General features: G+C 41.0%; 1 protein-coding gene and 1 long non-coding RNA gene across 2 annotated transcripts in view; both read right to left on the bottom strand.

Annotated features, from left to right (window-relative positions):
* Positions 1-814: 814 nt before the first annotated feature.
* On the bottom strand, positions 815-3549 carry LOC138721721 (uncharacterized). The gene is made up of 4 exons (XR_011337608.1): positions 3470-3549; positions 2881-2991; positions 2099-2195; positions 815-1053 (listed from the first exon to the last, which is right to left on the bottom strand). It is a non-coding gene; the product is annotated as an uncharacterized lncRNA (long non-coding RNA).
* A 3041-nt stretch (positions 3550-6590) lies between these two features.
* Positions 6591-26851, bottom strand: part of THSD7A (thrombospondin type 1 domain containing 7A) — a 181662-nt gene continuing 161401 nt past the window's right edge. Inside the window, exons 21-29 of the mRNA XM_069860390.1 lie at positions 26178-26295; positions 23316-23461; positions 22563-22737; positions 20335-20508; positions 19314-19409; positions 16460-16542; positions 15930-16140; positions 12122-12209; positions 6591-10932 (exon numbers count right to left, since the gene is read on the bottom strand). Coding sequence (XP_069716491.1) covers positions 10848-10932; positions 12122-12209; positions 15930-16140; positions 16460-16542; positions 19314-19409; positions 20335-20508; positions 22563-22737; positions 23316-23461; positions 26178-26295 — 1176 coding nt within the window. The 3' untranslated portion in view covers positions 6591-10847. The remainder of the gene's footprint in view (positions 10933-12121; positions 12210-15929; positions 16141-16459; positions 16543-19313; positions 19410-20334; positions 20509-22562; positions 22738-23315; positions 23462-26177; positions 26296-26851) is intronic.

Below are 26851 nucleotides of genomic sequence, written 5' to 3'. Positions count from 1 at the left end.
CGGGCTGCAGTACCGCTCCGCGGCCACAACGCGGCAGCACCGAGCCGGGCGAAGCTCTTTTTGCCGTCGTTCCCGTTTTCACCGTTTTCTCTCGTCGCGGGTTCGATCCCGACGGGCGCCGAACCGCCCGGAGCAGCAGCTCCCGCGGCGCTGCCCGCACACCCTCCCCCGCTGCCGGGCTCCGCAGCAGCGCAGACCGCGCCTGCCTTCCCCCGGTCTGCCCCTTCGCTCCGGTCCCGCGGCGAGCAGGGCTGCGCTCACGGGCACCGCGGCGGCCGCGGGCTCCGCTCTCCGTGCCGAGGGGCCGCTCTCCGAGCCCTCTGCGGCCGGGAAACCTCCGAGCGGCGGCTGAAAGGGAGAGGTGGCGCCTCCAGGGGAAAGGCCGCGGCTTTCCCCGCTCCCGCACGCCGTCTCCGGACGACGGACGCCGTTCCGACGGGAGGCCCTGTGGCTGTGCCATACGGGCAGGCTGGAAAGGAACAACTGACCCGCTGTGGGAAAGGACACGGAATTCCAGTCCGACACGAGGGGACTTTGGAAGCGGCAGACGCATCGACAGCGAGAACACTTCCCTGCCGAACACCCGCACACCATCGCGATCCGGCACGTGCCCCCGGCTGCCAGCGAGCCCGTCCGAGCCCATCGGCTGCCCGTACAGCGTGCAGCCGGCTGCCAACTCGGAGCCTGCGCAGCACAGCGCTCCCCGTGCCGGACCCTGGCTCGCGGCGCCATCGCCACACGCCCCGAACGGCCTCCACTGACACCTTCTTTCTTCGCTTCCAACACTGAAAACGCAAAACGCATACGGCAGTCGGCGACCGATCAAAAGCTTTAATGTGGACACCACTGGTTTACACGGGGTTCCTCCGGCTTCCCCACGCCTGGGCAGAAGAGGCTGAAGGATCCTTGGAGACAGACACGCTCTTCCCAGTCACGCAGCAAAGGTGGCGGCAGCGCAACCGGGACAGAGGGTCTGGACGAGGCCGCGTCTTCCACCTGGGCGTGCGCAGGAGGAGAGGAATCCACTTCCTACGCTGCACAGAGGAGAGAGACCTGCAGGAGGGAATGCACAGAAAGGATCGTTAGCAGGGTGATGAGACAAGGCGGCCCTCGGCCCCAGGACAAAAACGCTTTCCTCCTTCACCCACGTTTCCTTCTCTGACCTTCCAACTCCCGCAGCCCCTGCTCTACAGCCCCGCCAAAGCAAGCCGAGAAGAGAATCTCCTTCAAAAGAACGACCAAAGGTTTCACTCATCCCCCCCGAAAGGAAACCACAAGGAACAGGAGGACTCGCCAGACGGAAAGCAGTGTCACCGGACCAAGTTTCAGAGAAGTCCATAGAGAACGTGATTCGTTTTAACAGTTATTCTGTTAGACGAACTTGGTCAAAAAGAGAAACAAAACCAAACCGAGCCTTACCCCGTATAAACTCGTTACGCTAAGATGTTCTAAATCACACTCGCGTGACAGCCCAGCGTAGAAAAGCAGCCCAGGCACCCTGCTATTTATCCTCCTCCTGAGGCACAGAAGGCTCCCCCCGGCACGCCTCTTCTCTTGCCGGGGTCAGACCTGCAACGCGCCTGCTGGCAGGAACCACGTCACTGCACGCAACTCGAGCTTGGCCCAGACTACAGGCCTGAGAAACACGCGCGCGGAGGCGAGAGGTGCAACGGTGAGACAGCTCTTCCAGACACACGCATCCGCGCCCGTTCAGCAAGCGCCTGTCACCAAAGCCTCTGCAGGAAAGGGACTCAGCCCGGCAGAGAGGGGCAGCGATCGGCTGAGGCATTTTGGTTTAGTTCAGGCATGCGACAGTTGTAGGAAGGAACAAAGCCTGGTTTGGCCTCCAAAGAACATGATGCCTGGATGCGAAGCGAGGCCACGGAGACCACACGGCACTGCCCGTGTGCCGTGCCTCAGACACAGCTCACCCCCACCCGCACATCAAGCATAACAAGAACGGAACCGAGTGTAGGTTTGAGGCTGAGCAGCCACACAAAAGCAACCGCTCCCACTCCTCTCTGCCTGTCAAGAGAGTGGAGAGCAATGAGACCTCCCTCCTATGATCACATGCAAGCCCATCCACGCCAGCAACTACCTGAGACGTCGGGAGACTTCGGCACGGTCAGTGGCCGGTCGCCGGCTTCACTCCTACGCTGCGGTATTTATTCGCGCACCGGGTTTGCCTCGTGAACCTGTGAAAACAGCAATCAAAGCCAAAAGGAAGCAAACGCTTGCAGTTTTGACGAAGGTGAAACCGGCAGCAGGGGAGTGGGGTTGGGGGGGGATCATCGGTGCGAAGAAGGCAGGAGGCGCCTGTCTGTAAGTGCGCTCGCTGCCTCAGGCACTGGAGTGAGCCACCAGGAAGACGCGAGGCATGCTTCGAGGTTGTGGATTTTACAGAGATCATTCCGCTTCCACAACCATGCTTGTGGAGCTTGGCAACCCAGCCAGCTCAGCAGAGCTGCCTCTGTCGTTTGCGGGGCTGGCTTTGGGAGCCTCTTTTCAGAGCAGCTGTAAAGTTAACGAGGAGTCAGTTTGCAACAGGGAAACTGGAAAAGACAGTCTGAAGGCAGCTCAACAGCGACACTGGCTACTTTAGTATGCTCTTGCATAATCCCTCTTGGGGTTACTTCACAGCTCCCTTTTTGTTGCCGGCACAAGGAACAATTTTGTTCCTCACGTTGAAAGCAACGCTTCCCTTCGCACAGGTTTGCCTGGCGAAGCACATCGCACCCTAGTACTGTCGTCTCGACCTGGCACAGACTCAAATGCGATGCCGTCACACGCTAACTCGACGTAGAGAACGCTCCAGCTCACACCGTCAACTCGATCGACAGTGATTAGCAAAGAGGAGTGAGCCCCGAGAAAGCCACGTACCTGAACGCTGCTGGCCTGGAGGGCACCGCCACGTCGCTCCCCTGCCTCTCCCTGGGGAGGGGTCGGGATCCCGCAGGGGCTCTCTCATCCTCAGTCGTCAGACTCTCTCTGCTGACAGAGCAATAGGAAGGAGCTGTTACAGCAAAATACTCCAAGTAACCGTGCTTGAAATGACCCCCCCGCCCCTGCAGCTCTCGCCACCGCGCACGACACCCCAAAACAACGACCCCCCCGCTCTCTCTAGACCGACAACACAAAAGCGCTTTCCAAACCTCCCTTTCCGCTCCTTCCCCTCCTCCCCTCTTCCCCACCTCCTTCTTTCCCCCCTTCTCCTCCCATTTGGCCCCATCCTCCCCCCTGCTTTCCCCCTCTCTCCCCTCCTTCCCTTCCCCCACTCCCTCCTCCCCCTCCCGAGCGGGGATCTCCCCCGCGGGGCCGCACGCCGAGCGCAGACGCAGCCCCGAAGGCCCCGACCGCCCCTGAGCCCGAGCCGGCCCCGGGAGGGCCGCGGCTCACGGACAGCGAGCCCGGAGCGGCGCCGCCGGCCACAGAGCGCTCCCCCGCGCCTCTCCGGGCGCCTCTGACTCACCCGACCCGGCCCCGTTCGAGCCGCTCCCGAGCGGTGCCGCTGCGGCCGCGGGCCCCGGCGGGCAGCGAGGGCGGGCGGCGCCCGGGCCCCGTGCGGAGCTCGAACCACCCGCCCGCGCTCCGCCTCGGCCCGCCCCCCGGGCGCTCTCCCGGCGCTGATTGGCCGCCGCTCGCTGAGTGACGCGCGGTGCAGCCAATGGGAGCGCTCTGTGCGGGGCCCTGCCCAGGGGCAGCCGAGCGCCGCCGCACCGAGCCGAGCGCTGCAGAAACACGCGGAGCCGGGGCACGCAGGGCTGTCAGGGGACACAGGGGACGCGGGCACCCCGGGCAGGGACAGGGGCACGCGGGGCTCGGGGAGGACAGGGTGGGGGCACGGGGGCCCTGGGGGCGCTGTCCCTCTCCCAGCCCCAGCCCGCACCCCGTTGGCCGCAGCCGGCGGCGGGCGGAAGGGCAGCGAAGAGCAGAGCCGAGCCGTCCCGAACGGCGCCGCGCGGAGCCGACAGCAGCCGAGCGGATCCGAGCCGCTCTGCGAACCGCCCCGCTCCCCGCCCGGCTCTCCGCTCCCCGCCCCGCGCCGCCCGGCTCGCCCGCCCCTGTGGGCCGTCCCGTTCCCCCGCCCCGGGCTGCAGTACCGCTCCGCGGCCACGGCGCGGCAGCACTTGGCACACCCCATTCATTTCCCAGGGCATCGAAGGGCTGTGAGTTCCGCGCTCTGATTGGATCTTTCTGGATCCCTCTTTCCCTGTGCCATGTTCTCATTGGCTGTGGTTTCCGCGCTCTGATCGGTCACTTCTCGACACCACTTTGCCAGCGCTGTGTTCTGACTGGCTCAGCGAACCGCACTCTGATTGGTCCTTTCTTGATCCCACTTTGCTTGTGCCGTGTTCTGATTGGCTGTGCGTTCCAAGCTCTGACTGGTCCCTTCTCGATCCTACTCTGCCTGTGCCGCGTTCGGATCGGTTTTGGCCCTTTTGGTCAAACTGCCCTCTGACGGCAATTGGCCAAGTTTGCCCTCATATCATCAATTTGCCCTGTTATGGTCAGTTTGCCCTTTGGTGGCAATTGGAGCCGTTTGCCAGTGGTCAACTTGCCTTTTTATTTTTCAATTTGCCCTTTTATTGCAATTGGCCCCTTACATAGTTTATTTGCCCTTTTGTGGTGTATTTGCCCTTATGCGGCAATTTGCCCTGTTTGTCTTTTATGGTCAATTTGCCATTTTATGAGCAATTTTCCCAGTTTGCCTTGTATGGTCAATTTGCCCTGATTCTGTTATTTTCACCTTTTATGCCAATTAGCCCAGTTTTCCCTTACACGCTCAATTTGCTCTTTTATGCCATTTTGCCCAGATTGCCCTAATACGGTCAATGACAGGCCCTGTGCTCCCCCCATCCCCGCCCCGGGCTGCAGTACCGCTCCGCGGCCACGGCGCGGCAGCACTGAGGCCCCCCGGCAGCGCTGTTAGACGTACTCGGTCAAAAAGAGAAAGGGAACCAGGCCGAGTCCCGCCGCGTGAACTCGTCCCGCTGGGAGGTTCCGACTCGCCCCGGTGACCGCCCAGCGCAGAAAAGCACCCGGGCACTTGCTATTTATCCTCCTCCTGAGGCACAAAAGGGTCCATCTCCCTGGTCATTAGCTGCTTTTGGATAGACATTCAGCTTCCCTGTGTCCAAGAAAAGCACCAGGAGATTCAGAAATAACCTTTTGTGTAGCCAAATTGTTTGTAATGAAGTCAAGCAGATCCTGAATGGGGCTTGAGCTCACGACTGTTCCAGAAGGATAATTTACTAGACTTAGTACTGTAGATCTTCATATTACTCACATTTCCCTCTGTACTCGGCACTGGTGAGACCGCTCCTCAAATCCTGTGTTCAGTTCTGGGCCCCTCACCACAAGAAGGATGTTGAGGCTCTGGAGCGAGTCCAGAGAAGAGCAACGAAGCTGGTGAAGGGGCTGGAGAACAGGCCTTATGAGGAGCGGCTGAGAGAGCTGGGGGTGTTTAGCCTGGAGAAGAGGAGGCTGAGGGGAGACCTCATTGCTCTCTACAACTACCTGAAAGGAGGTTGTGGAGAGGAGGGAGCTGGGCTCTTCTCCCAAGTGACAGGGGACAGGACGAGAGGGAATGGCCTCAAGCTCCGCCAGGGGAGGTTTAGGCTGGACATTAGGAAAAAATTCTTCACAGCAAGGGTCATTGGTCCCTGTCCGAGGCTGCCCAGGGAGGGGGTTGAGTCCCCTTCCCTGGAGGGGTTTAAGGCACAGGTGGACGAGGTGCTGAGGGACATGGGTTAGTGATTGATGGGAATGGTTGGACTCGATGATCCAGCGGGTCTCTTCCAACCTGGTTATTCTATGATTCTATGATTACCGGAAAGCTAAATATTTACAATGCTCATCTAAGCCTTTGATTCAGCTGTTTAGCTCCTTTTATTATACTTTCATTGGAAAACTGTATTTTTTATTTTTTTAAAAAATAAAGAATGGAATTCCCAGTGTGTCACAATCAATTGCCAAAGGGCTACAATACATTTTCTTTACTGAATGTAAAGACCTTGTGATCTTCAGTAGCACACCACAGGCAGTTCTCTTCTGCGATGCTTAAATGCAAATTTTAGTTTTCTTCTCTCAAGTATTGTTTTTAACTGTTCATAGAACTCTGCCTGTACTGAATTAAAAAAAAAAATTACATTATTTCGGAAATTCTTCTATTGAATTGCAGCTGGTGGTAAGACAAGTTGATGCTTCTGTTGTTTTACTGTGTATTCCAGGGGGAGAAAATTAAAGTAGGAGGTACTTTTGAAAATCCTAAAATGCCTGTAAAATAAAGAGTTGTGTTCTCTCAAAATTGGGTATAAATCTTTTAAGGGTTACTCTACACCCATTACTGGAGCGGTAATAACCATTGAAAACAGGCAAGCCCTCATGAACTAGTGTGTAAATATACAATGCAGAAACAGACGTGAAAAAAATGAGTTTTGGCGAGCACAGAATATGAGCAGTTGTGGAAAAACTGCAGTCACTTTTTTTTTTTTGCTTAGATAATCACAACTTTTTTATTCTAGAAGAAATTAGAGTGAATTTGGTAAGTTTTATTCAACAACTGGGATGTAAGTGACAAGTTTGTGGACTGCATTAGGCATGTTTGTTTATTTTGAGGAGGTAGATTTTGCTCCCTGTTGCTTCCCTGTGTGGGCAGGGACAGATTCAGCTTCACTGAAGTGAACAGATATCTTTTAGTGAGATCTTGATCCACCCCTTCTCCTAAATGGGTTGTTTTTTCTGGCCTAAAAATGGCAATTGAAGAAGAAAATTTAAAATATCATTGAATTCTCGCATTTATTGGATATTTATAGATCAATTAAAAATACATTATAAATTTCTATGTCAACAAGGACTGTAGCAATAGACTTTGATACTTACGATAACATCAGAAAGTTTTTTTCTTTTTTTTTTAAGAGAAATACTAGTTCTTAACAAGAATATGTTTGCTAGCTTCTTTCAAAAAAGAAACTGTTTAAAAGTTGGTATATTTTAGGGATTTGGCTCTTATTGTTACTCTCTCCCAACATAGTATACGACATCTTTTAAACAAAGACAATAAATGATTTTCTGTTTATATTTATTGTCAGCATATATCAGTTTTGTAAAAATAACCCAGATGAAAATGTAACACTTGCTACATTTTCATGTTATCTGTATTAACTGAATAAAGCTTAGTGACAATATACAGAAATTTGCAGTAGTTGTACATAAACATTTTGTGCATTAAAAAAGAAATATACAGAATTTAAAAAATAAAAATGCATTACACAATTTACAAATTAACATTAACAAAAAGTAAACATTCCTCAGACAGCTGCCTCCTTGTTCTACAAAATAAATATTCAAATAAATTAAGTTAGGCAAAATAAACTCTTAACTTTGGGTGAGCACAATTTACATAAAGGTAAAAAGACAGATTTCTCTTTTAACTCACGGTATATTTTACAGTGATTTATACAAAGAATTTTTAAATTGGTCTCTTCAGATTGTAATATTAGAAAACAAACATTTATTTAGTTATTACATTTTGCCAGGAAGAAGGGAATTTCAAAATTGATGCTTTATACTAAATATAAACAACCTCGTGCAGTTGCACCACAGCTTCAAAAAGGAACTGCTCCAGGACTCAAAGCAGACACAGTAATCTAGAAACTACAGATTTAGAAAGGAAAATACAAACCACCACATCAACAGGAAAATGTCTACATTTTCTGAATGGTTTATTTGAACACTGGAAAATTACTTTCACAAACTAACGATCTACAGTAGTGGCTGCTTTAGGCACTGGATTTGTAGAAGCACTCTGATTTTTAAAGCAAATTGCTTTTCATTCTATACTGATAATTGACCTTTATTTATTTCTGTTTCAGTGCTAAAGGGCTTAATCATTTATGCAACATTGAGGCTTTACATAAAATTTCAGCCCTCCTGATAGCCTAATATTTTTTTTCTTGATAACGAGGAAAGCCATTCAGGCTTCAAATTTCCATGCACTTTGTGAAATAAAAAAAGTAATAAAAATGCACTCTACATTTTAAATGCAGCACTAATGCAGATGTGCACCAGCAAAATTCACTGACCAGATATAAAATGTAACACATACTCAAATACTTTCATGGATTGCAAAGGCCAGACATACTTAAAATATTGTTGTATCTCTTTCTTCATTTGTCCATTTTATATAATGAGAAAAAGGAGATGGCATACTGCTAAATTCAAGTTACTAAATTCTTGGATTTAGGGCATAAAAATATTAAAGGCAAGAACTAGGCAACAGCTCCTGCTAAGACCAGCCAGTATAACAAATAAATAAAGATGACTCATTGCAATGAAGAAACCCTATTCCCTCAATTCCCTATTCGTCCAATACTATTTGACAACAGAATCAGACTTTTAAAAGCACAGAAATCATGATTAAGCTTTATGTCTCCACATGATAGCTATAACTTTTTAAAAATTTGTAACTTTTCCACAGTATTCTTTGTGTGTCTGACAAAACAAGAATAATCTATTTTTTTCTTGTTTTCTACACAAAAAAATGCTTAAGCAATTAAATTCATCAAGATTTTTTTTTTTTTTTACTGTGGATCTTTACAGTGATGTAAAACTGAAGCCCCAGACCTGCAACACACATATGAATTAATTGCTGCTGTGGCAGGGGGCCATGTCACTTCACCTACTGTGGCCGGACCAAGGTATAAAATGAAAAATCAAACCTGTACAGAATATTGTTATTATTATTCCTCTCTGCTCATCATTCCCGTTTGGAGAATACTTATGCAGTAGGTGAAAGGTCATTTTGTTGAGGCAGCAACACTACACTGGTAATAGAAGCCAGCTACAGTTAAAGCAGGACCATAATCTGTCTTGAACATTCACAAAATACACAGTGGTTCCAAAAATTTTTCTACATGAAACAAAAGTAGGTACTTTTAAGGACTGATGTTACCCATTGATGTCCATGAGACACTTGTCATCAGTTTCAGTGGATCTGGGCCAAAATTTGCAAAGTTACAGTTTTATTCAGTGTGCAAAACCTGGTGCTTCTTGAGTAAATAGTGTGATGAGTAGGCAGAAATGGTTTAGTTCATAAAAAAGACCTGAGGACTGAATATTGAACTTTATATAACAATTATTTTTGAAAGGTTGCCTGATAAAGTTTTGTATTGCTTAGCAGTGGCACAGTCACTTATATGTTCAGGCTACACACAGAAGCCTGATGAGAATAACCCTTCTCAGGTCATGAATCACATCTGTAATAGGCATTTAGATACAGTGGCAAGTCAAAGAGCTTCATGTCAGAAGTGTAACACTGAAAACCATAAGCATGGACGAGGTTAACAGTGAGTTTTTATACTGTCAGAGTTTAAAAAAAGTCACGAGTATTAAACTGACAGAGTTATTTATCTTACCATTTACTTGCCAGTAAGTACTTGACTGTACTTGCCAGTACAGTCAAGAATTTAACTGAATATTTAAGAGTCTATCCAGTTATCCTAATTAGAAAAGACAGAAGGGCTCTGAGTATTGCACTGTCAGCAGCAGTGAAAACACTCACTAGCAGAAGGGAAAAAAAGCACAACCATTTTATTTTAGTTGAATAAACAATCAGAATACCTTTTTAGACAGCAAGTATGTCACTCAGGATTACAGGGCAACCACTTTCTTTTTCTTTTCTTTTCTTTTTCTAACAAAGTTAACAAATATAAAAAATCTAGTCATAAACAGCCTTCAAAGTACAATTAGAAACCAGCAGGACAATCTATACCAGTATAGGTAGATGGGGCAAAAGAAACTAGACACTTGTATTACTGCCATGATATAGACTACAAATGGCTACTGTGACGAGGAGCGGTGCATACAGTACACGTCATTATCCGATTCCATCCCGTCACAGTCCAAACCAAATGCTACTCTCTTCAGGATTCAAGACCTGTCTCCTTGACACTCCTTGCACAAGATACATCATCATCCTTTCTGAAAAGAGGCAGTTTCTATGGCAATACTAGTTAAGTGCATATCATGCTGCACTAATATAGTGCAAAAATTTGCCTTACATGTAGCAAAAAAGATGCAGGCAACAGTTTAAGTTAGAGAAAGTAGAAACGTATTGTAACATTTACAATGGGTATTCTTTTTCCAGACAGCAACCACTAGAAAATATGAATCTGAGAATGCCTCCTTTCTGGATGTACATTGAGGCCTTTAATAGTTTGGAGTGATAACAGGACAGAATTTTGCAAGTGAGTCGTTGCCCTCTGAAAGGCAGGTTAACACAAGTTACCATGAACTGGCAAACTGTTGAACTCGCTCAGTGGGTTAATCCCAGTTTAAAGTTAATATTGTATTAAGCACTAAAATGTTCTTTAACAAGTACATAATCTGATAGAATAATGCATATGGTTCAACTGAGTATATATGTTATGTTTGAATATAAAGAGGCATAAACAGCTTGGTACAAACTCTTCATGCGTACTAATTATACTTGGTTAATGTTGCTGGGGCTTCCAACTGTTAATACTAAGTTGGCCACAGTATTCTGGAGACAGAAGTGGTGCTTATAGTTTGTAAGACTGAGGAAAGACCACAAATCTCCAGCTGCACTGTCTATGAACATGATTCTGCCAGATTTCTCAGTGCTGATGGTCTTAAAGTAAAGCAATAATACCTTGAATATCCATAAGCATTGTGAAATCCATCCCTCTTTATCTATGGTGCAGTTACAAAAAAAAGAAGTCTTCAAAACGCTTAATCCACTCCATAGAAAATCCCTGTGGCTTTGGATACCTTTTGATTTCAATCCATTAATTTACACTCCGTTTGTCACCATGAGAAGTTATTTTTTACATGTCTGCATCTCCATCATAAGCCAAGGTTAAAGGTTTCAGTCGGTTGTTCTGCCTTCTCTGGGGCTTCTTTGGCTTTTTGCTGAAACAATAAGATAATTTGCAAATAGAATAAGAAACTAATAATACAGTAAAGATGGATTTCAGTCTTAAATGAAAGATGAGTATGTAGTTTTAAGATAATATTTTTAGTTGTTCATTTGTAAAAGCTATAAGCCTAAGCCCTGGAATCAGTAATTATCTCTTTACCAACCCAAAGCATCATTTCATTCAAAGTTTAGTTTTTCAGAAACAGACTGTTATGGTGCTGATGTGACCTGATGAAATCCTTGGCAGGTAATCATGCAAGATCAGTCAGTTTTCAGAAGAACCCAGAGCCTGCAGTGCAATATTTGGTCATGTATTAAAGCTGCAATTGGATTCTTTTAAATCATATGACTCAAATCAAAACCCTTCTTGACACATCAAGGGCTTACACAGGGATGTTCCACCTTTTCATTAGTTTTATCTCATTATACTTGCTGGAATTACTACAGTAAATTCTATATGTTACAATCAAATATAAATAATAAATATAGAAGATTTTTTCCTTACTTAGACAGATGAGAGATTTTCAGGAAGGTTTACTGAAACCCAAATAAATCCAGAAGATCCCAAATGCCTTCTAAAACAGTACAGCCAAGAGCCTGATGTGTACGACCACACTTGCCTCACCTTCTACCTGCCTAGTCATTTGGATCAGAAATTACAAAGAGGACCCAGAAAACTTCAGGGAGGGCATTCTCAAGGGTGACCTGTTCTTGCAAAATAATCTTTGCTTTCACATGCACTAAGATTTCTCAGTAAAATATTATTTCATGTTTGAAAAACACATGCAAAAGTGTTCAGACTTTTATTCGGTTGTGTCTCCCTGTATCATGTCAAATGTCAAATACCAAATCTGACTTGCCTGATTGCTGTATTTCCTTCTTGCTGTTTCTATGCATGTTGTGGTACAGACACAATGATATCATTACATAGTACATTCTTAACAGAGATAAACTGGGCAAAATTAAACCATACACTAAGCTACCCCATATTTTCAAGAAGTTCTTCTAACCTCAGGAAAGCATGTGTTTAGCCACCATCTATCCTGACCTTGGACAAAAAGACATGGAATATTCAACACTTAAGTCCACAGAAGTGCCTGCTGTTTCTACAGTGGCATATGTAAATGCTTGCATTACAGTCTGTGTGGGACTCTTAGTTTTGTAAATAATTAAAGAACTCACCAGGCTAGATAGATCATAGAAACAATAAAGATGAGTAAAACAAATGCACCAGCAGCTACACCATAAACCCAGGTCTTCAGCCTCCCATCTAAAAGGAATGAATGTTAGTAGTGTTTGAGTTAGTCTTGTTGAATTATTAGTTCTGATATAGTACAGAAATACTCTTATAATCCAAAATAAATGTCTTCACTAGCAATTACAGCTTAGTAAGAGTAAATAGCATTAAATAACTGAGCAATAGCTTTCTGTGCACTTGTATTCTTGCTTTTCAGCCGAAGTCTGCATAATCGGAATTGTGCCAAGACATGGAACAGAGGCAGCAAGTGAGATCCCCAGAAATGCAGCGCCTGGGTCTGCCAATAGCTGACAATCATACAGCATGATTGCAGGGCAGTTCATGAGCTCGGGACTTATTTATGCTGTTGGCATCACTTTCCATTATACCTCTGGTAAATCAATCTGCCTGTTATTTTCATTCTTATTGCTATTTATATTTTTTTTATGTTTTTAAATAAACTTGAGCATGTTTTACCTAATTCATACCTTAACTGTACATATAAAACTTTCACTACTGCATAAAGTAATAATTTTTCAATTTTTTTCCCCTATCAAATGCAAGTTTAGTTTATGTAAAACAACCTCCTCTCACAGAACAAGCAAAAATACACCAAAAGAGACAACCCATGATCATAAATAGAACAATTGTCTGTTGTTAATAAGGACTGCATTTATGTGCAGTCTGTGCAGTTTGTATTTTGGACATGTTGCCCTTGCAGGCTGAGGTATACATCCCACTCTCCTACTTGCCTTGCTCCTAGAAGCACCCACTCCTGACACAAAAAACCGTGGGGTTTAGCTCTGAACCCCAGATAAGCGTGTCACAACCCAAGGTCAGTGCATGTCGTTTGAGTCACTACTTTTATCTGACTCATCTTGGAAATTTCTAAATGGCTTTTTGAAAACATTCTTTTTACAGGAGGCTATGCAACCTTGTTGCACCTCCTTGACAATGAAAACTCTATTAAAAAGCTGAATTACTTCATTTACAAGGGGAAAATATTTTATTTCATGAGGTCACGTATATTTTAAATGCAAGTAAATACCGCTAAAATTTTTCTGACCAAATACTTATTGTATCTTGATAACTGTATAGAACAAAGAGGCATTATCAATGCAGTTAATGTTTCTACAACAGAATGATAAAAATTTCTCAGACTGACTTTGCTCAGATCAACAGTACCCTTCTCTATTACATGCAGTTAAGCTTGGGCTTTCTTTTCTCTAGCAATGCAAAGTCTTGCAGTCATGTGGACAAATTGTTCAGGATTAATTAGGAGTAAAATATTTTAGCTTCATTATTTCAATCAACCTAATAAAACATTGTAACTTACAATAACTGATATAATTGAAATAACTGATCCATTAAAGATGGACTGAACAGTAGATTTGACCTAACATATCCAATGATGCAATAATATGAATGAGAGGAATTCCAAATTCAGTAGAGCTAAATAGGTCAGCTTCTTCTCCCCTTGGCTTATTTCCATTGGTAAATGTAAGGGGGCTTGAGTTGTTTTGGGTTTTGCTTGTTTTAAAATAGTACTATCTCCTTTAAAAAAAAAAAAAAAGACTGGCATTACCTTGTGTATGTATTTATTTTTGTCAAAGCAGGGAACTCTCTTAATGAGTTCATTTGTATTATGCAACTACTGGCACTAATTCGGGCTTTCTGAATTACACTAGACAGATTATTTCTATTTTATACAAGAGAACTGGCATCTCAAGCCCATCTGTTTTGGGTAATATATCAGCATTGGCTCCTGAAGAGGATGATTTAAATATCTTCATTTCTGTAACTACACAATAATTCACTGAAGACAGTGAAAGAACTATTTGAAACTTAGAAACTGTGATGAAATATAAGGAATAATCATACTACAGTAAATCAAAACCTTTCCAATAGTTACCCAATCCTAGAATTAAAACAATCAACCATAATTCTCATCTGAAGTGCAAAATGTTCCCTCTCTTCCACATTTGCTCATACCTTCACTGAATGAAGTATTATTTCTATTGAATATCGTTGTTTTAATCTGAGTTGAGTTATGTTTCCTTCCTAATTTGAGTTACTGGAAAACTAGTGAGTTTTCATGAAATCTCCTAATTGTTCCTTGCTCCAAAATCCATGTCTGAGCTCACATGAGCAACCATGTTCCTAAATACTTGAAGGTGAATGTCTGACATTCACTTACTGTCAGGGCTCTGCAGCTACAAAACACCCTCTGGCATTTTCAGGTGGAGTTATTTAGAATTAGTAAAATATAACATATTTGATAAGATGCTATTTTTAAAAGGAGGACCAGAAAAGCTTAGTTTTCGTTTTTATTTTGGATTAAAGTATTAACTAATTAGATAAGATAAGACCATTTTATCACAGTACAGATAACAGTAAATACTGGTAAGACTAATGGGACCTAACACAGGGATTTCGAACACAAACATGATTTAATCTGCTTATTAGAAATACTACTGTAGTTCTCAATTTGCAGCACTGCAGATTATGCATGTAAAGGTACCGTTTTCAATTTTCAGATTAAAAAAATCATAAAAGCTTTAGAAAGAAATTAACATCCTAAGTTACAAGTTAATTAGAATACTTAGACATTTGCGATTTAAAGGACACGTAAGAAGATAATCAATTGCTGTCTTAATTATATTAACATATTGGACAAGAGGATGAGGGGAGATCTCATTGCTCTCTACAACTACCTAAAAGGACGTTGTGGAGAGGAGGGTGCTGGCCTCTTCTCCCAGGTGACAGGAGACAGGACGAGAGGGAATGGCCTCAAGCTCCACCAGGGGAGGTTTAGGCTGAACATTAGGAAAAAAATTTTCACGGAAAGGGTGATTGGGCACTGGCAGAGGCTGCCCAGGGAGGTGGTTGCGTCACCTTTCCTGGAGGGGTTTAAGGGACGGGTGGACGAGGCGCTGAGGGACATGGTTTAGTGTTTGATAGGAATGGTTGGACTCGATGATCCAGTGGGTCTTTTCCAACCTGGTGATTCTATGATTCTATATCTCTTTATGTAAAAGTAACTTGTTACTTAAAGATTTCTTTCAATGCTTAATTGTACCAGGAAATAGCTACTGAAATCTGATTACATGATGGACTTGATGGGATCACTGTATTATATTTCTTGCCACTCTTGCACATATGTCCTTGCCCAGCTCTCAAGAGCATGGTTCATAAAAGCAAATATTGTCTATAGAGACTCAGAACATGCTGATGACAAATGTCAGTAAAATAGTTAGCTCTTGTCATGAATTAGTATAAATATGAATATAGCAGAAACACAGTAGCATATCTATACTGATATTTTCCCTACAACTTATGCTACAGCTGCAAATTTTAAGCAGCCCTTACCCTCTGCGATATTCAGTGCTATCTTTTCACTGCTCTGTCAGTGGTATTATTGGTTGAGACAGCATAACGTAATATCCTGGCTTGCAGCTTTGCAGCCACCTCCCTTCTAATGTCAAACTGCAAATAGCTTCTGTGAATTTTAACAGGTAGAAGGTATTAAAAGAAAATCTGCAATACAAAATTTCATTAAAGATACTGATGGAATAGCTGAGAAGGCTAGAGGTTTATTTATGTCTTTTCTATTGTTTCTGGTTAAGGCAGATGCCTGGCTTCTTAAATGAACACTTAAGGGGTTTTCTTTTCTTCCTTGGCATCACAAAAAATATAAATGCTATACCCTGCAGCACTACTTTGCATTAAGAGCTGCTCATTGCGTGACTTCACCTGGCCCAAAAGGCTGTAGAAACCAGGTCCTTCCTCGTCCTGACTGGTTACTGGAGGGCTGGGTAGGGTTCACAGCTCGACTGGTTTTCACATCTCCCTTTTTGTCCTCCATGGTGGGGATCACCACCACTGGGATGAGAGTGCACTGTTCGAGTGTGCCATCAGAGGACATAACTTCAGTGTATCCATCTTCACAACTGCATGTTCTAGTCTGTAAGGAACAAGTGTTTTACACTGTGTAGCAGAAAAACACAGTTTTCTGTGAGCCACAAAGCATAATAACATGGATGACTGGAAGACTGTTTTGATGAGTGCTAGCTTCATATATTTTTATGCAGGTTCGTCTCAAATCAACAGAGATTATTTAACATTTAATTGAAAGGTCAAAAATAGCCTGAGGCTGATTTTAACAAATTAATAATTAGCAAAATCTCTAAAAATACTTTTTGTTGGCATAATCTTTGTAATGAAGAGAGATGTGTGGGAAGCCCTCATGGGGGTGTTTTACGCTCCAATGCAGCAGCACATACCTCACTGCAGTAAGCGTGGGGTTGACTGCACGGTGGATTACATGACCTGTCAGCATCGGGTTGGCGCATCACTAAACAGCCTCCTGCAGGACAGAAAATCATATTTTGACATGGTAATACCTCACCACTGATGATATTACTGATGTGATTTCCTGCTACAGTATGTCACGGGGTTACAGTTCTATTGCTAATTTGAAGAGTCCTTTTCTTATTCTAAAGTGAAAGATAATGGGTGTCAAGTATTTTCTTATAGGTAGAGTAAGGATACAGCACGTTTTTGCATTCATGTGCATTTTAGAGAACAAGTATTTGGCAAGTGAACCTTTTGTTTTTAGTTTGGTTGCAATGGTGGATTGCTTAAGAACAGTTTAAATGTCTTATTGTGCTTAAGGGAACAGATTTTGTTTCTCTAGGGCCCGCCTTATGACTTACATATTAAAACTGTGGCCACAAATTTCAGCCTGAAATGAAAGTGTATTTTTGATTAACAGGTTGCCTGTTAAACTGAAAACAAACTACTCATCCAGTTCGTGCATGGATGTCCATTTTCTGCTGCTCCTCAGTAGTCACTTTTACAGATGCTATAGCTTTGCCTCTTATGAAGCCACACTTTACAGTAGTCTAAGCCAGATATCTCAGAAAGAAAGAAGTATTATGAGTAAAGTATGTACTGAATGCAATGAAACTGATGATATAGTCGCTTTAAGTGTTTTCCCTTTTTATACAGCCCTAATTCTCTTTTCTAGAATTCTATGTGCAGTGCAGTTATTGTTATGGACCAACACACACAATCAGGCTTTCACTATCATTTCAGCCAGAATGACTTTAAAATAAATTTAGAAGCAGTTTGAATTTACCCAGATTTCTTTCTAGCTGACAGAAGAGGGATATGCACCATGTAGTTTAAAACTTATGCTGCTATGGGATGACATCACTTGCATCTTCCAAATTAATAACATTTTTATACTGGTGTGATATAACAATGAAATCCTGATAGCCAAGGTTGGTCATGACCATAGCAGATGCAGTTAGATGTGGTTATGTAGACCCACATGTTAACAGGATGGCTGATGAAGAACAAAGGAAACGCTGCTGGTTGCCATAAGTTTTTCCCACCCCCAGAGAGGAAAATCATACATCCTAGCAAATCACATGCCTGTGAGAATCTATGTAATAAAATATCAGTCATCCAAGGAAGCTGCAGAAGGAAAGAGTTGCCTCATCACTGAAGGGAAACAACACCTTCAAGTAAAAAAGAACTATTCAGCACAGTAATATTATGCAAGTAAATAAATAAAGGCCTTAAAATAGCAACAGTATTCATAACAAAAATTCAATAATGTCTGAATCAACATACACTGTCAGATCCAAATATGTAGCAATAAGGTAGCAAAAAACCAGAGTAATCTGAGATAAGTTTTGATTCTAGATCAAAATAGGTAATCTCCATTTAAATCAATCACGTTTGTACATCTATCAGTCTAAGCGCTTAAATACCATAGTTTATACAAACCACTTCCAAAAAAAACATTCAAATGTAAATTACAATCTGGTTCATGACTCTATACTTCATTCAGAGAGTTCTTGCAGAACATTATACTTAAATGCTTTGTTTGAAACTATCAGAAACATATAAAAATATAGTTTTGTACTGCATAGAAACTGGTGATTAAGTTATCTGGAATTTTCCACTACTCTTCATTTCAAATCAGAAAGTTACCACAGCTTTAAAAGCCCATACAAGCAAACTTTGAAAAAAGAGATACCATACAGATTCAAGGTTAGTCTGCATAGGAGGTCCTGTCATGAAAAATCTGCCAACAACACATATTCATACACTTGTCTTTCCTGAAATTTAATCACATGTGTGTATGCAGTCATATCAGAACAAACTGTTATTTTTATGTGACTGACTGTGATTTATTAATATATTCTGATCTTAACATCTCAGAGCCATAATCACCAAGACACTATTTATTTTGAAATCCTGTAGGACCTTTAATATCACGTATAAATTTCAATAGGAAGTGAGGAAGCCATCAAGGTACATAAATAATTCTCTCTTTCATTTTTTTGTAAAGATGATGCATTTTAATATTCTTGCAGCACAAGGCGAAACTTGCAAAAGACTCTTTGGAATATTAAGTATTTTATCAAAATCTTGTAAAAATAATAGAGATATTTAATCAAGATGTATTTACTGGCTCCCCTGCTGTGACTGACATTGTGGCTGGCATTGAGGATGTCTTTACAACCTCTGGGTTTCTTTCTCTATCATTTGGATGATAGAGAAAGACCAAATGCATAACTCTTACCTGAAATTAATTCTTAATTTGGATAAACAAATTCATATAAATAGATATACATGAAGATTTTCTTGAATTCGGAGATCACAGCCATTCTTAATTCATGGTGGTTTGTGCTTCGGTTTGCACGAAAAGTAACTACATCCCATAGCTGTCCACTGAAGTATCCTGCTATAGGTTTATGTCAATGAACTAAAGAAAAAAACTTATATTAACACATTTATTGAAATTGGATAATTTGTAATTTTAAGGAGATATTTGATACAAGCATGATATTATCAAGCTTTGTATCTCCCTCTGCCTCTGTATAGGCACTAAAATGAACTTAAAGTTGTACTTGCTGTAGGGCTTGAAATGTGAAACCCTGAATTGAGAAATGCAAAGATGTCTATGGCAAAAAAAAAAAAAAAAGACAATGTAAAATTTTTCAGGTCCGGTACAGAAGATAAAAATTATATTTACTTTTAGCATTACATGCTGCATAATTCTGGAAAATAAATGACATCAGATTATCCAGGCTTTTATGTGTATATAAAAAGAGTAGTTACCTGTGACATTTAGACCATCTGACCTTTGGCACCACACAGTTCGAGAAGACCCCTTCCATGGGCTAGCCATCCATTTGTATTCATAGCACTGGCCATCTACGGGGAGAACATTGACTTTTCAAGAGATTTGATGACAAGATTTTAGACTACCACCACTGGCAGCCACACTCATCAGTAAACCACGCTCATTATGTTTAACAGCTTTTATGGCTAAGGAAGCCCCTTCCTCTTTCACCCAGCAACTCAGAAGGGTGCACAGCCCCAGGGTCTCTGCACTTACTGAATACCTACAGAACAGACCAGATATGTCCCAGATGATAACTATAATGGTTGTACACACTGCTCGTGGATTAAGTTTAATGTAGTTAACAGGCAAAACAACAGCCTGATAATGGTTGTAGCCCATCTTTTGTGTAAAACTCATTCAGGAATCAGGTTCTTTTCCTGGTAACACTGAGCTCCAGTGCTTGGTGAGGTGGTCTGGGCTGCACCTCTTATCACTGCTGTGCATCTCTCATATGGCCTAGGACAAATCATGAAGTCCTGCATCTTAGCTCCCTACAAAATTCTTTTTTGCCTGACCTGTCTGGCCTCTGAATGGACGAGACATGTCTGTACAGGAAAAGAATTTTCTTAGATACTTTGTCCATTACCAGCGGCAAGCGCAACTGAGACATTTTAATGTCATTGTCATAAATTAACAACAACTCAAAGAGTAGAGAGGAATCTAAATTTGGTTATGTATGAAAACTTAAAGTTTTTATCAATGTTATCAAACATATAAGGCAACTATTTCCCCCCATATCATAAAAAGAAATTTCTTTATTAAAAAGCAGAATCACTTCTCCAAAGACTGCATTTAAGTGGTTGACAGATGATAGTTGGCATTTAAAAGTTTTTATGTTTATAATTGATATCCGGAAAATAAAAATCTAAGTGCATTTCTACATCTATCAAATCTGTATTTGCCTTTGTATTTTTTTTTCTTACAGGAAGCGGCCTCATATATTTTGGTGCTTACCATTGCATGGTCTTGTTTCCAAAACCTGTTCTGGACAGAGATGTTGATTCTCTAGTTCCTGAATGATCACTGCCCGAGATCGGACTTGTATGCCTCCAAATCCGAGATCTTCACCATTGACACAGGTTAGCTGACAGAGGCTCCATTCTGACCACTCCCTCAAGTAACAGTCCCCTGTCAAACAGCAATTTTATAAGGTGAACTACCATTGTATGTGAAGAGTTTTTCTCGCTGAATGTGTCTTGGAAAAGAAACGTCCAAACCCAGTTTCCTAATTTTCCCTCTTTACAGTTCCTTTCCTTCCCCTTTTTAAGCATGACTTACACTTAAGAGAAGATGATATTTTGACACTCTCTGAATATCTGTGCAGTAGAAAACAGTAATAAAAAGATTATACAAAAACGTATTTGTTTAAAAGCAGGGTAATTTCCCATTGAATACCCATAAGAACACTCTCATAACAACACTCGATGTCCACATATTTTTGTAAATTCTAGGCTATTTTTGTTCACTATGTCCCTTATATATATTGTTCTCAATTCTTCATTGATGTTAGAAAAAGAAAATATTGTCTAGTTTTAAAAAGATTAATTGTTGCTTGTCCTCATGCAGAATTTCTCGTAACAGTAGAAAGACTGCTGGAACATGTCTTTGCAAGAAAGAGAAATGGAAAGGTGTTTAAAATGTCTGCTCTGGATATTTCACATTAGGATAACAGAAATTTGTAGAATGTTACCTTATAGTCTAAAACTGAAAAGCAAAGTTATACTAATGACACTAATTAGTACGATCAGCTAAAGAACATTTTAGGAAGATCTGAGGCACAACACAAAGAGACCATTTTGTTAAAACTGCTATAGAAATGGGACTAGACTGTGCAGAACATCATAAATAAACCTCTTACTTCTCATTATTTCAGTGAAAGAGCTATTAAAAATTCATATTACCTTGCACTGTACTGATGACAGATATAATCAGTACTATGTTGACCAGATACCTGATTAATGAAGAAATTTTATTTGCCAACGTTAGGAAAGCATGCAAAGACATGAATAATTGAAGAACTGATATATATATAATAGGAAAACAAGTACTGATTTTTGGAAACATTAATTGGAGCATATCATTAGCACATTCCCACAGGGCTGTTATTCTTGCTGGCTAAATGTGAAACTGTTAAAGAACAGGTTCCTGCTCAGCAAAATTTTGAAAGCAAGCAGTAAATAGCTATATATTTTTTTAATATAAATTTGAGAAACAATAAAATATAACTACAATCTTTTTACTCTTCCATTTTTCATTTAATAAATAAAAATATGCCAAAATCATGCAATTGGAATGCTGTGCACAGAGCAGTGACAGGCGCCTCTCCATTTTTTATTATTTTTTATTTATTGAGGCAACTTTATATTCAGTCCAATCTGAAATGAATTGGAAAAAAATATCTGAGGAAGAGGAGAGTTGCAAGAGATCAAAACCAGTAGTGGTACGGAATGATAGCGACATTGGAACTTAAGGAGTTATTCACTATTTCTGAAGATAGATTCACTAATGACGCTATTAAACAGCAGCAATATACTTAAAATTCTATAAATGTTTAAAATGAACTGGAGGAGTTTTACGGGAAATTAAATAGCTGCTATAGGCTCTTAATCCTTCTCAGTCTAAGGGTCATGGACCCGATCATTTATAAAATCTCTTTTGGATTCGGTTTACAAGGGCAATGATAGTTCATATTAAATCCAGCAAGTTAAACATCTAGAAACACATTTTCTCAGAGACAAAAACATTAGTTTCATTTGGAACAGCCTTTTAAAAAAAAAAATAACATTCCCTAACTTAGCTCCGTTAGATACCTGTAAAAGGCATTAATTTCTTAGCCACTGTTCAAGGTATTGATAAAGCTGTTAGGAGACCTAGGCACTCGTTCTTATAGAATTAAACACAGGTTTTATTCCAAAAGATTTTGTGAAAAAAAAATATTATTAGGTACAATCTCTGATTGAGACATGCCCTTTGTAAAATTTTAAACCTAGTATTTTTTCTAACTGATCTATTGTCATGAAGCCACTAACAGAAAGTAATTTCGTTGGTCATTTGATAGATGAAACCAATCAGTAAAGCATGTGAAAAAGATCTAATTGCCTGAGGCTAATTCTAGGCACTGATAACCGTAATGATATCCAACCAATCTTCAAATGCAACATTTATTTGGATAGCTTCGTTACCTGGACAAGGGACAGTGCAAGTTTCCTCAAGTATCATCTTCTTATTACCATCTATAATAGGCTCTATTTCTCCACAGAATTCCTCATCTACTACTTTGCCAACATCTTCAGTTGATCCATCAAAAACCACACAGGAAATGTTCCTCATTCGTGTTCCTTCTCCACATTGAGCATCCTGGGGAAGGAGAACATACATGGATGCTGGGTAGAAGAATGTGCCAAAACGCTAGATCTGAGCTACCTGTCACTCTGTTTCCTACTATTTTTTGCTAAACTACTCATTCATTCCAGTAGGGTCAGGGAAATAAACAAACAAAAAAAGACATTGTTCTTCACTTCTGAAATAAAAAAGCAAACAAACAAAAAGAAACAAAAAATTCTGCTGGCTACTAAAACTGTTTCTTAAAGTATAGAGCTAATTATGCTTATGAACTGCAACCATGGCAGTATGTCAAGTGGAGATCTCTTCTAGGAGGCCAATTTATTTCCACAGATATTCTTTTACAATAGAAGGATTTAAATTATTAGCAAAGATGCTGCTCAGGTACCAAAGTTTACATTTATACTTTGAATATCTGTAGGATATTGTTGTATCTGTTGACAAATATGAACTCTAAGAATAAATCTTTAGGTTTTGTAAAAGAGAGATGGAAGCAAATTGTTTACAGTGTTATGAAGCAGGTACCCAAGCATATCACAAATACGCCTAGATATACAAGCTCCATAACCTCAAAAATCCCATATAGCTTTTACCTCTACTTTGCATGCCGACCATTGACCATACTGCCATCGATAACAAGGTTTTACTGGACAGGGTTTGAATTGCTCCATCTGATATGGACAAGGCCTCCCATCACCCTGAAATGGCTGATTTATGGTCCTTCTTCTGATCATTTTCCCTGTAAATAAGAAACAGCAATATAACTAACAGCAAAGTGCTTAGACTGATTTATTACTCAATATTGTTCTATTTTGGTGAAAAGCTTTGTGTATGAATAAAGTAACTTTTTCCATATTTGACAAATTGGATTGCAAAGCAGATCTGCTGGCTCTTGTCTGTTACACAGATTTATATTTTCTAAGTCAGACATTTTATATTCTATCATTTATATTACAGGAATTGCAGGAGGATGTCTGATTAGGATTTCAGATTGCTTCTGTAGCAGCAAACAAAAGTAGTAATTTCCTAGTTCAGAAGCCTGGGGAAAATACTTTTTCTAAATGCAGCAATACATTTGTGACACTTCAGTGGAGATTCCGGCTCCTCATCTGGAGTTTGCTGCCAGAAGAGATCAATATGTTCTACTCTTCCTTGAGTTAATGCAGAATCACGTATCCCATGATTATCTGATTCCAGCAACCAGGAACAGCTTGCAACCTTCCCTCGCTGTCTGTCTGGATAACGTGACATGCAGATAGTGTCGGATATAGAGGATTCTTCACTCAGGCCCGAAGAAAATTAAAATAGAATAGGCTTATCCAACATTAATCTTCTCTTCAACCATGAGTAGCACGCTACCCAGCATCATCGAGATACAAGTTCATTTCAAATACTTACATAAACAGAAAGAGGTAGACATTTTTATCTTTTCTGCAACTCTTGCTTCTTTTATCTTGCAGTAAACATTAGATCATTGTGCTTCATTACAGAGAGGTTGTGATATAACAAAAAGATTTGTTTTGTGCCAGAAGCAGTGGTACACTGGCTGCTCTAGAGTTGGCTCCTCGTAAAGGTTTCCACAAAACTAACATAATTGTGGTATCTTAATTTCTATGCAGACAAATATATGAATCAAGTCTGAAGTACAAGGTATATATTTAAATTATATACTGAGGCTTATAATAAACTGAGGCATTACATAGATTTACCTACATAACACCCTGTGTTAGTTGCCCAATCAATTTATCTTTAATTCCACGTTTCAATCTGATGCATTTAGAATTGACATGATTTTTTTTACTGAGAGCAAGTCACTGAATCCACGATGCAGCAGCAGAACTATATCAATCTCAGAAACAGCTGTGCTCATTGCAGCTACCTAGAAAGTCATTTGTCAAGTGGAGCCTCATCATTCTTGGATTTCCAGCTGCTCCAACTGGGATGTCACAGGAGAAAAGAAGATTTTCTTGAAAAATCCTGGAGTAAAAAACCCAAACAGCAGCAACAAGCAGAATTCTTCTATACAGAATTCTTCCTCAGCTTTATGGGTATTTGCATGTATGCACAGAAGTGGTTCAGCTCTGTAATCACTGGGTTTATTAGGTATTTATTACTTCTTGAAGAACAGCAGTTACTTAAAACTTCATGCCTGACAGGAAAATCACAGCTTCAAGGCTTATGTGTGAGGTGGTTATCATCTGTTAAAAACACTAAAGATTTGAAAGCTGTTTTACATTACTATTTAGGTAAGTTTTTCTAAAAAAAAAAATCTATAATTGGAAAACACAGGTATTTCATATAGTGACTGCCCTTTACCTTTTGAAAAAAAAAACCATGGCAGCAATAATTCTCATTCAGAAAAAATATTAGTCAGTTTTTCAGGTCTTGTATATAAACAGAAGTTTGTAAGGAAAACATGGCAACATACTTCAGCCTTCAACAGAGCTTCAATCCTCATTCTCCAGGGATTACTTTGAATATAGAAGTGTACATTATTTGATTGTAAAGTCATTCTTTGAGAGAAGCTCAAAGAACTAAAACATTATTCAGTTATTAGATACTGCAGTATCAACTGTTGTCATTTAAAAATCCATAGGTCTTTCTGTTGGCATCCTGAAGTGGCCAGAGCTTTCAGATGTTTTTGCCTAGACTTATTCTCAGTGGTGCAATCTCAGAGGAACACAAAGAGAGATAATATCCTTTCACTCTGAGTCCAGCAGTTGAAACTGAATTCCATACCCTGCTAACCATCCAAAATTTGTAGCGACCTGCTCCAGATGTGATTAGAAAATGAAGTCATTTCATAGATGGGTTTCTACCCTCTTCTTTGAGTATACCTGGCACAATAGTGCTTTCAGGTCCTTATACTGAGACATACGAATGCAAATAAATAATGAGTTCCTCCCTAATTAGAATGTGCCTTTGATATCCATTCCCTGACATAATTTGTTTTAAAAATCCTTAGATGGTGGTTAGCCACATTTTGGAAAAAAACAAATTCATGTGATCACATTGAAAGTTATTTGTCCCCTTGTCTTTGTTCAGTGTTTAAAAAATGGAATTCTGTGACGAGTAAATTTGCTGGTTCTAATTACTGTGCTCTTCAACAATCTTAGTTGCTCTAAACTAACCACTGATGAAACATAGGAGGAAATCCCTCCCTCCTCTCCTTGCATCTATTGGCTGAAAAATAAATATTCACATCAGAGTTTATTTTTGTTTCATGAGATCATCATTCTTTGCTCCTGGAGTCAGAAACTGTTCTGGGTCAAATTTTCATTATCTGCAGTGAGTAAAGTTTCACTGAAGCACATTATTTCCATGAATAAGGCTAATCAAGATGCCCATAACTCTTCCTAGCTAGCTACATTTTCCAGTTCTGAGATATTATTTTGTTTATTAAAAAAAAGAGAAAAAAGCTCAGCTTTTAAAATAAGCCAAAGGTACATACTGACCTGTAAGGCCACATGTCTGAGAACACTCAGACCAAGGGGACCAGTCAGAGAGCTGACAGTTTACAGGACATTCCACCACACAGGATGTATTCATTTGCCATGTCTTCTCCAAACCAAGCTAAAAGAAAATATTCAGTGGTTAGCTTGTAACACCTGCTCAGTGTCATTGATGCAGGTATGCATTTCGATATGGTCATTCTGAGACAACTAAAGCTTTAAGGAACTATGGAGTCATAATAAATAAAAATTAACACAATTATAACATTTTAAAACCTCTCTACAATATAGTCCTAATGCATACGCTGATTTTTAAATACATGCTTAAACACTATTTTTATCAATTATTTTCTAAATTAGAGCTTATAAATGGAGGGTTACAGCTCTACAGTATTACTTTTTACAACAGGTAAAGGACAAAGTAACATATAAAGTATCAATAAACTATTTTGAAACAGGACATTAAAAATACTGCACTATCAACAGCTGAATTCCAGTAATGCTAGAAGTCACATTCAAAACTAACGGAAGGAGGAGGATGTATTGGATAGACAGTTTATTTGTCAGATGTTGCAGATGCAAAGAGTTTACAGGAGTTCAAGAGAGACTGAATATGTTAATGGAAGAGAAATCTGAAGGTTTAAACACATGGAAGCCACATTGGGCAAATGCTGTGC

This window comes from Phaenicophaeus curvirostris, chromosome 6 (assembly GCF_032191515.1).
Source record: "Phaenicophaeus curvirostris isolate KB17595 chromosome 6, BPBGC_Pcur_1.0, whole genome shotgun sequence".
NCBI classification, from domain to species: domain Eukaryota; kingdom Metazoa; phylum Chordata; class Aves; order Cuculiformes; family Cuculidae; genus Phaenicophaeus; species Phaenicophaeus curvirostris.
The sequence above is the reverse complement of the archived record's forward strand: the minus strand, read 5'-3'. Positions and strand labels throughout refer to the sequence as shown.